Here is an 11211-nt window from a genome sequence, read left to right as displayed (position 1 = left end):
GTTAATTTTAAATGTGTACTGTATTTTTGTATTTTATCTGATTGTTAGCCGCCCTGAGTCCGTAAGGAGAAGGGCGGGATATAAATTTAATAAAATAAATAAATAAATAAATAAATAAATAAATAAATTAAAGGGACAGGAAAGATGCTATTCTGAAACATAAATAACCCTGCACACTGATAACACTGAAAGAGAAGTATTTTACTGTATGTTTATGGAGATTCTCCATCATCCAGATCATGATTTGTCAAAAGGCAACCAAACTTTCTTCTTCTTTTTTGAAAATGTTTAGCTTCTTATCCTTCTTCAGAACTGAAGAAGCTTCATGGATTAAAAGCAAAATGTTTTCAAAGAAAAAAACAAGAAAGTTCAGTTGCCTTTTGAAAAGCACCTCTGGGTATTTTTCTATAGCTCTTTGAACACTTACTTACTGGTGGTATGAAGGAAACAATTTACTAGTGTCCTCTACCTATTTATTCCAATTCATTTTTACAACAGGAGAGTGTTTCAGATATGTTTTGAGGCCAAAAATGTGATTCAGAGGATAAGGTTTCTCAATAACTACTACAGGTAGTCATTTGAACGTTCGTTTAGTAACTGTTCAAAATTATGATGGCGCTGAACAAAGGGGCTTAACGCCCCGACTGAAGCTGAGGCCGCTACACTGTTCCTACAGTCACATGAACAAAATTGAGGTGCTTGCAATCCGCCCTCCCTCATGACCAGAGGGACGTTACAGCAGCCCCCCTGCCCATCTTGGTCTCCATCCCACCCCACTGGGTCCCACGCCCACCTCCCCACTCCCAATCATGGCTTAGTGCACTTATCTTGTCTATAGATCTCCTTTGAGAAGCAGCCACTCCACCATGTGGCCTTCCTACATAGATGCTGAGTGGTACCATCTGGGAAGCAGGCATAATTTTGGGAGTGGCTACAATGAATTGTGGCTGCTCCGAAATGGTGCCTGCTTCTGGGATGGTGCCATGTAACCTCCATACTGTATAGGGAGGCCGAGGGGCAGATTGGGTGGATCTCTTTCCTGAACATTATCGCAGAGATAAAAATGGATAAAATGACAAAGAGTGAACTGAGCCAAAAAAAATCCAAGGAGGATTTTCAAAACTACTGGTCCCCCAAATTATAGAATGCATGGAAAACACCTTTTATACTTGTTCCCCTATTTTAATATCTCACAATCATTTTTGTATAATTGAAATTATTGTGCTGTGTATTCTCACCTTGGAAAGAATGTGATTGGTGTTTACTTCTGAATAGAAATATGTTCCTGTTATTGTCCATAAGATTTTTATATTACTTTTCAATAATTCTCAAGCGCTTCATATATATGGAAACATATCCTTTATAATTGATAATCATGAGCATAGCTTGCTTATACTAATGGTTAGTATATGCTGGCTAGAAATTCTTCCCTCTTTTTAAACAGATGCACACAGTCAATATTCTTGATGAATCATTTGAAGTTAGATATTAGCTGAAGGATTAATTGAGGAAATCGTTCTATATTTATCTATCTATATCTATTTTTCAACTTTGAATTAAAATTGCATATCAATCAGGGAAAAACAATGGCATGCTAAGTATATTTGCAATCTACATGAATGTTTAAATGGGATATCTGCTTTAATACTGAAATTCTGTTTAAATATTAAGACAAATATTTAAAATTAATCAATAATTTGATTAATTTATCTATTTCTGTGTTAGTAATTTCCTCTATGTATGCAGATTAATTTCTGGATGTTACAACTACTACATTTTATGTAAATGTTAATTTATTGCATGTAACACATACTATCTTTTCCAATATAATCAATATATGTCAACATATCAGGGTATGTATACATACATCAATCCCTGTTCCAAAAGGAAGAAATATGCTGAAAAGTCCAATCTAAAAACAAGAGTCACTTAAACAAAACTATAATTCGTCTAATTTAGCATCATGACCCTAATTTGATAAATCATATTTCACTGAAGGAAAAAAAAGAGCATGGATATATGTAGTCATTCCTCTCTCCATCCTGTGAAAGGTTTGCTAAAATTTATCTCGTTTCTTAACCCAAATTATCTGCTAGGAGGCCAATGCATTTTTCCCCTTTCTCCAATCCTTGAAAGAAGGGAACAACAATGTTGCAGTTTTGCTCTGGCTCCTAAATTGGACTTTTAGTTTTATGGAAAACATACATATCATGACTACTTCCATTTGCTTCTTTCTGGTAGATTGGGCAAACGTGTGCGATTGCTTTATTAACCATATCCCAATGTGATTTAGAAATTATTAGTGCTACCTTTATAATCTGAATTGTTGGTTTCAGCATGATCTTGTAGAGCTTTTCTAAGTTTAGTGATGTATCTTAACAATCCTGCCATGGGAACTCGTTGATCCTTTTCAGAAGCTGTGATAAAAAGAGAAGGATAATTCTAAAAAGAAAAAAAAAAGTGAGAGCAGGGAAGAAAATGTCTGAGTTAGCAGGATGAAATTATTGATACCAATCTGTGCAGGCATTAATTTTTAACTTGGTGGAAGTTGCTTTACCATGTCAGCAGGAAAGAAGTATTAAACAGAGTTAATTAATCTATCTAGACTGTAGCTATAGCTGACAATTATGGGAAGATCTTATCTCTGACTTGATAAACAGCTGCCACTTGTCTTCTATTGAAAGTCTTCCATAAACTTTTTATCTGAGACTAGAAAGAAATTAAAATATAACTTTGGCTCTGATTTTAGCTCTGTCCTAGCTGCTACTCTTTCTTCATTTGGAAATAGATAAGCAAGCAGGTCAGTTATCCGAGGGTAAAGCCAGACAGAGTTAAGCTTATGGTGCAGCCATACCTATTCACAATTGATATGGGAAAGTTACCTGTTTGCTCAGAGTTATACAGCCCCCTTAAATCCCCTTCTATCAGTTTTGCCTGCATTGTCATTGCTATCCCTCTTGATTAGACCGTAGTCTGACCGCAGCATTGTAGTCCATTGTATTTTGGCTACACTGATCTAGATAGCATTACCAAACCAGATATCCTGTACCTGTACATTTCATTTCTTTTTTTTTTACGAGTGATAAGCTTTCCATTTGTCTCTGTTAAATTTTACTATCCTTTTTATTTATCAGTTAATTTCTGCTTGTCTCTCAGATTTCTCTAGACTATTTTGAATTTTGTTTATATTTTCCAGGGTATTAGGTATTCCATCTTTAGGTATTCTGCCTAATTCTATATCATTGGCAAACTTGACTACCTTTCCTCTTCATGTAAATAATTAATCAAAATACTGAACAGTGGAGGATACATAACTGATTTTTTTTAATCACCTACATTGGCTTCTTTTCTCCTCCATTCCCTCCTCTCCACTACTGAAACTGTTTGTAACTGTGCTTTTGGTATCTTTTCCTTTAAGAACTCCCATCCTTTCTGACTTCCTTTTCCCATTAGTTACTCTTGCCACTGAATCCTACTTATTGCTTATTGAAATCTGCTTTTTAGAAATACAAGTTACTGTATATGCTTCATTATGCTTAATTTTAGTTTCTCTTCATTTTGAGTGATTTCATTAAATTGTCTGAACAATTCTCTACATTTAACATTTTAGTTATGTACAATGCAATAATACTTAACCAGCACAAAATGCAATAGTACCTGTGGCTTAATATTTTGGTATGGACAATAACTTTTAATATATTCTTTGCAAGCCTCATCTCCCACTGGATCTCCCCATTCTTCTTGTTCCTCAATAGTTAAGGGGAGATAAGGGTCCAGCATTGTATTTAAAATATCCAGAAAAGGTGCCTATGAACAAAATAAAAACATTTTTTCTTATACAAGTTTAACACGAGTGAAGCAGATACCAGAGATAAGCCTGGTATTTTTTAGTATATTTAATTTGTGAGAAGTTAAAAATAGAACTTTGGGATATTAGCAGTTAAAGATACAAGAAAAAAGGCAACTTCTTTAATCATACATAAAGACTAGAGTAATAATCAGCTAAGCCAAAGTGTTTTTAACCACGAGTAAAACATCTGCATAATATGCTAAGCTATAAGTTATAGTTTCAGAACATAGTATGTACACATTACCTGATAAACGAAAATCAAACAAACCATATTTGGTTATTGCAGATATACAAATTTACTTTTATTCCTCACTTGCTGTAATGTTCAATTGTCCTGACCCATGAACTGATTCAACTACGGATGATTCTGCCTGTCCTAGACCAGCATTTCTTCATTTCTTTTATCAGCTTAATCTCTTAGTATTGTATCTCACACTCTAATTCTTTATTTCCTCAAATTTGAAGGAGCTATTTTCTCCTTGAAAATCTGGTTAAGCTCAATACTGCCAATTCTAGATGTTGAGGGCACTTGGACAACTTCCTTCACTGTTTCTGCTAATGATTTGTCTTCCCATTACTTCCATGCCCAGTTTGCTCCTTATCATTGCCAAATTGCTTAGGGCTTAATAGAAAGAAACAAGAGGAGGAAAACAGCAGGGGCAGATGGTTTAGCAGGCCACCATTTCATAATGGCAAGAGTCTCAGTAGGTGGTGGAGAATGTCAAACCCGTCAATGTCAAATGTCAAGCTGGTCCTTTTTCTGGATATAACCATGAAAGAAATGGGGAATTGCAATAGATTATATAGAAAGTATTAGCTTCAGAAGAAAGCTGATGCAATCCATCTTGTTACCTACTGAGCCAAACACGCATAGGATACTACTGGAAGGCAAAACCTAAACTTTGTTTTGTTTTATATACTCTGTGTGTGTGTGTGTGTGTGTGTGTGTGGAGAGAGAGAGAGAGAGAGAGAGAGAGAGAGAGAGAGAGAGAAAGAGAGAGAGAGAGAGAGAGAGAGAGAAGAAAAAGGAGAAGTTTAATAATTCTTGATATGAGAGGCAATGATTCTCAGGATTAGAGAGGTTAATTATGTCAACAAGCAACCACTGCTCAGCTTCAAGGCCATGAAGTTCAGAAGAGAAAATCCACTGAGGCACAAAGAAAAATTAATGGTTTGAAATTACTGTGAGTAAAAGAAGGAACAACAGCTTCACACTGATAGACAATAATCAGTTTTATAATGTTTTGATTCTAATAAACAACACTGTTATCAAATTGAGTCACACTATGGCTGATATAATTTAACCTGATCTGATTAAAATATATCATGTCAGGGAATGTGACTTACAACCAAAGCCTGAACTTGGTAACAGCATCACTTTAAGTACCTCCCTTTGTCTGAATTGGTATAAGGTTTCCTCCTTGAGCAAGGGGTTGGACTAGAAAGACCTCCAAGGTCTCTTCCAACTCTGTTATTCTATTAATTTGCTTCAGAGAGTGCCCAGAAACTTTAACAACAAGAGCTGGTAATGGCCAAGAGCAGGAAAGTTGAAGAAAGAGACAGAGGGGCTAATTCTGACTACACAAGGCCAAGTCTTAAGGACAATTGCATACAGAGCTAGAATTGAGAAGACATCAACAGACTATGGAAAGAAGTTGAAGAAACAGTGGAAACCTGGTTAGCTGCTGCACGAAGATCACACAGACTGACTACAAGCAATGGCATGCCAAAGTAGCAACAATGGTGCATCGGAAGATCTGCAAGAAATATCATTTGCCTGCAAGCAAGAACTGGTGGGATCATAAAATAGAGAAAATCATAGAAAATGAAGAAGCTAAATTGTTCTGGGACTTTAGAATTTAAATAGTCAAGCACCTGCCACTTAACCCCCCAGACTTAACAATTGTTGATAAGAAAGACAAAAAAGTCTGGACAGTGGACGTGGCAGTAACTGGAGACAGTAGAATAGAAGCGAAAGAACTGGAGAAGATCACAAAATACAAAGACCTGGAAACAGAAATAGAATGACTATGGCAGAAGCAAGCAAAGGTAGTACCAATAGTAATAGATGCCTTGGGTGCAATCCCAAAACAATTGGAGCATCACTTGAACACTGTCAAGCATTGACAAATTCACCATCAGTCAATTGCAAAAGGCAGCTTTATTTGGTAGTTTCTATCCTGTTCCGAGTAATATATCCATACAGACAATATCTGTAATACCATCAAACATCTACATCTGCCTATCCCAGGTCCTTGAAAAGGACTCGATACGTAGATAAAAATGCCAAACCGTCTGAACATCTGGCTGAATGTGCGATGAACCTTAATAATAATAACTGCAGCAACCAGATTGGAAAAGAGCGGACTACTATATTACAATGGATATTTTGATACAATATTATGTCTATAATGAAAAATATGCATAGATTTCTAATTACTTTTCAGATACAATTTAAGCTATTAATTTTAATTTTAAACAGCACTAGACACATGTACTTGAGTGTTCCTGGACCTTGGTATGGCTTATCTGTCACTTAAAATAGTAGAAGATACATTTTTAAAGATATTCCTGATATCAAAGATTGTTCTGTTATCACTATGATTTATACTTTATTGTATTTATTTATACTTCAATAGTTTATGGAAAAACGTCTTTGATTATTAACCTGGAAAAAAGCAGTATAGTGGACTTAAATCAAATATTAGTTATCTTACCTGTAAAACCACAGCTCTGATAAGATGAGGTGCAATATTGCAGATGGCGCCTGCAAGAACTCCTCCAGCACTTGTGCTCGTTAAGGCTGTTTGCATAGGCTGAGAATATCCAAGTTCATGCAATAACTTGATGCAGGCCTGGAGGTCTTGGATACCATTATGTTTTTTCATCATACAACCATCTTTATGCCATCGCAAGCCTAATTCTCCTCCACCCCTGAGAATGAAAATAAGAGTAACAACAACAAAAAATCTGAGGCATTTTATTCCCATCCTAGTATTTATCCAAGAATATTAAATACATATGTGATTTGATCAGAAATGCCTGTTTTAAGTGTTAATATTTTTTAAAAAACATTAAGCTAAAGGAAGAATAATCAGGTTGGCTTGCACTCTCTGTTTCTGCAAATGGAGGATAACATAGCAACTGTTTTTGATTTTCTCTTGGATAAGAAATTATATCCCTTGCTATCAGTACCAAAAAAGCCATGGATCTTGCAATTCTCAATATATTGCTGATGGTGGAGAACACACATTCTTGCAAACAAGCTCATCACACTGGTCCTTTTTGTGATAAACAACATTACAGAAAGAAGTATGAAATAATAAACAAGTAGAATATTCTTTATTGAATAGAATATTCTTTACTCGTCAAGTGTGATTGGATACAAAATGAATGTATCTCCAATGCATAAGCTCTCAGTGTACATACAAACAAAAAAGTGATAAGTCACAGATCATAAATCATAAGATATAAACAACAAGTGAGGAGAAAGTAATAGGAAAGATAAGAACATGAGAAAGATGAGAAAATGAGAAAGATAATAGCAACACAGCCCTACTAAATGCATAAATATCTTTAGGCATAAAACAGTGCGGTGTTTAGCAGAGTTATGACATGGGGGGGGTAAAAACTATCTTTGTGTCTAGTTGTTTTGGCATGCAATGTCCTATAGCAGCATCCTGAAAGAAGAAGTTGAAATAGTTTATGTCCAGGATGTGAAGGGTTTTTCGATATTTTCTCAGCCTCTTTCTGGTTCGTGCAGTATACAAGTCCTCAATGGATGGCAGGCTGGTTGCAATTGTTTAAGTAATGCACAAACTCCAGAGAACATGAAAAACATGAAGAACTATTAGATATTAAGTAGAACCAGAGATGTAAATGTGCCAGGTGGAATTTTATACAGCTTTCCCTCTTTGCTCAGTGCAAATTCTCATGCTTATTGGGTCTTCTATACATAACTTTATGGCTGCAATGTTAACAGATCATGTTTTGGGATTTCTCCAAGCTGGATCCAAAGGTGCTGATATATTTTTGGTGATATACATGATCAGTTAAAAAAATAGAGTAAACCACTAGTAACATTTGGATAGAAGTGATTAAAGGAGTGAATACATTCAATATTTTAAAAGCACATACATAATTTTATTAAAAAAAACTATTTAAATTTCAAAGTACAGTTTTAGGGCAGGGCATAATCTTATTTTTAATACATTAAAATTATTACATTCTAGTATTTCTTTTAAATTGGATTAAGGATTAGGCATTCTGAAATATTCTAAGCATACTAATATGAAAATATTTTGTTAAAACATTATGTAGTTTTAAAATTTTAAAATACGGATAACATTTGCTTTGTGGATAACATTTGCTTTGGAATTATTTTCCTTCAGTTGAACTACGGTATTTAGAATCAAGTAAAATAGCTGAAAGTTTACTACATGATACTAACCACTGGGACAGTATAATTTTTTTCAGTAAAAAGTAGAGAAGCTAAAAATAGAATTTACTTGTTATACTTGATATTTAAATAGTATTTAGAGGATAGCAAATATATCCTTTATAATTTCTGTGCTTAGCTGAATATAAATTATTGCTGCGAACGTACATTATAATATTTCTTAGAAATTAAAGACATGCTAAGAATTGAGTAACAGATATCAAAAAACTTTTAAACATGGTACTAAACCATAGAACTAAACTGTGTTCTGATGAAGTTAGAATTCATACAAAGAACATTACATTATTAGCAAATAGTATACCTGAAATGATCAGCAACAATGTACATTACAAATAACTGGCAAAAACATTTATGGAAAAAATTGTGAATGGAATCAAAAGTGTTGTGGCTGAAGGAGAAAGCTAAAACTTTAAACAATAACACCATCAGGCACAAACATATTCACAGTGAAATATTAACAAGCAAATCATTTTTATAATATTACAGACTTACCTAACATGACAAAAAGCTAATATCCACCCATCCTTGATTAACATTAGATTCTCTGCTTTAAATGTCATGTTCAAATCTATTCCATAAGCTCCATAGACATGAACCAAAAGTGGCATCTTGTGCAACTGTGTAGAATTGTTTTTATAAAAAACTGTAATTGGCACCCACGTTTCATCCTGCAAATGAGGAAACATTTCACAATAAAGCATATTTAGAAATTTTCAAATTATAAAATCAAAAGAAAAGTTCAATTTATATATTTGACATGTTTCATTTATCCTAGCATTCTTTGACATTTTGTACAAAACTCTCAGAAAATAAAAAGAAACTTGGGATTGCTACAGGATTTGTTTACCAATACAGAATATAAAGCTCTTTAAGTACAAATCATGAGAAGTTTATAAAACATGAAAGCAGCACATTCCTCCTGCATCTTCTGCATTGTGATCTGAACAGCTTTACACTCTTCACACTAAATGTAGCAGCAAAAATAATAACGTAAATGTCTGCTAGGAATTCTCTGCTATATGACTGAAAAATACAACAGATTGCACCATTATTTTTCTTATTTCATAAAAGCTCATGAAGAGAATTCAGTGGGAGATTATTATCATACAGATTAAGATTTGTATATGTTAACACTTGCTTTATTAGGGGGAATTTTTCTCCGGACAGCATGGAAAACAAGACCATTTCATTTCAAGTAAGGCTTATTGGGAAAAAGCATAACAACTTTGCCTTCATGTTTCTTAAATGTAGGTCTTACAAAAGAAATATTAACACTTCAGAAATAGCAATAGCTCTACTGATTAGGGCATCTAGTAGGGATATTTTTTTTTAAATTTTCCTTCCAAATCCTGTTTACAAGAGGCTAAGAAGACAAGAGCTTACCTTGCTCTTAGCTTCTAGACGTACAGTTTTACAATATGCTGTAATTGGTACTTCTTGCTCAGTAAATTCAATAAGGCTCTTTTCCATCAATGAATATGCAAAACGAACTGGAGACTGAAGAGGAGACATGAGCCAAAAATAGCAAGTGTTGGCACTAGAGTCGGAATTAGGTTCCAATTCTAGTGAGCAGGCCCAAGCAGGTAGCTAGAAAACAACAGAAATTATTAATATTTCCCCAGTCTTTTGATTTTTTTGTTGAACTATATGCTATAGTTTCCAGCCCGATAATAGAACTTCTTACTGGCCAAGAGGTGCTTCACTTGCCCCAGAAAAAAAGCTGGGTTGATGGCACTATAACAAGTGCAACAATTCAATTATTTTCCCTAAAAGCTACTTAATGACATTCAAATAAATAATGCAAATGGAATTAAAAATACTATTTTGAAATAACCAAGAGGTGGCAAAATATTAGGCAATGTCACTAAAAGTGATATTTGGGCACCAAAAATGTATTTAAAATGCATGATTTATCTCTTACAAGGTTTCTCCTTGCACTCTTCTAGGTTATCATAAAGTTTTAAAAAATCTTTCTTCCTGCCCCTCTGTCTGCTCGTTCACTCTATCCAACTTGAAACCCAGCCAAGTCAGTGTCTGTTATTGCACTGAGGCCTTGCATTGGCTTTGGGGTGCTCAGCCACTTACAATCCTTGCCTCTGACTCTGTTCCCAGCGTTAGCCATTGTGAAGAACAAAATTATTTTTTTGGCACAGCTATATTCGGAAACTCAGGGCTATTATGTTTTAAGACTTAACACTCCTAGAAATGAAAGGAATCAAGATTCATTCTCTGAGAGCAGCAGGGTCTCTTACCCACTGCTTACTTTCTTTTAAGAAGTTCTGGTTACTGGGTTGATAAAGGCTTTTGGAAATTGAGGCAGTCAGAGTCAAAAAGCTTTACACAGAAAAACTGCACTCTGTGTAATTGATTAAAACCTGAAGAGGATCAATCTAAAAAGACTAAAAAAACCTTATAAAATGGGCACTATATTTAACTTGACTGCTACAATTAGCAAAGTAGAGAGTGTATAAGTTTACCATCTTATTGCAATCATGCTAAGTGAAATTTAAAATATTTGCAGACAATTGAATAGTAAGGCAGGAGTTAACCTGTGTTTTCAAAAGAGCCCTTTGATGTTTAAAGTTACAGAAAACCTGGCTAAGTAAGATGATGCTCTAGAGTCTAGACAAAGAAATATAATGAATTTTAATTGATCCAGGTGTTAACAAAATGCTTTGTTAATTAAAATGTTTTTTCATGATTTGTCTATAATTGTATGCAAAATGTCTACAATTTATTGAGTAAATTTTTTATAAATCAAATCTCACTAAGGTTTTATCTTATGTTTAATGTATGTATAATATACAATTATTTATTTTGTTTTTGCTGTAAAATTTGATGAGTATTGGGTAAGATTACTTTCTCAAAATGATAATTGAGAAGTAGGTCTGTTAACTAAGGC

At 34.3% G+C, this 11211-nt stretch overlaps 1 protein-coding gene across 1 annotated transcript in view; it reads right to left on the bottom strand.

The window, feature by feature from the left end:
• The window catches only part of PREPL (prolyl endopeptidase like), a 28018-nt gene that overhangs the window by 1999 nt on the left and 14808 nt on the right, over positions 1 to 11211 (bottom strand). The window contains exons 11-15 of the mRNA XM_015813084.1: positions 9693 to 9896; positions 8802 to 8977; positions 6568 to 6784; positions 3658 to 3807; positions 2310 to 2442 (exon numbers count right to left, since the gene is read on the bottom strand). Coding sequence (XP_015668570.1) covers positions 2310 to 2442; positions 3658 to 3807; positions 6568 to 6784; positions 8802 to 8977; positions 9693 to 9896 — 880 coding nt within the window. The remainder of the gene's footprint in view (positions 1 to 2309; positions 2443 to 3657; positions 3808 to 6567; positions 6785 to 8801; positions 8978 to 9692; positions 9897 to 11211) is intronic.

Source organism: Protobothrops mucrosquamatus, unplaced genomic scaffold (genome assembly GCF_001527695.2).
Source record: "Protobothrops mucrosquamatus isolate PMUCROS unplaced genomic scaffold, P.Mucros_1.0 scaffold134, whole genome shotgun sequence".
Taxonomy (NCBI): Eukaryota; Metazoa; Chordata; class Lepidosauria; order Squamata; family Viperidae; genus Protobothrops; species Protobothrops mucrosquamatus.
Note: the sequence above shows the minus strand (reverse complement) of the source record. Positions and strands in the feature narration are given on the sequence as shown.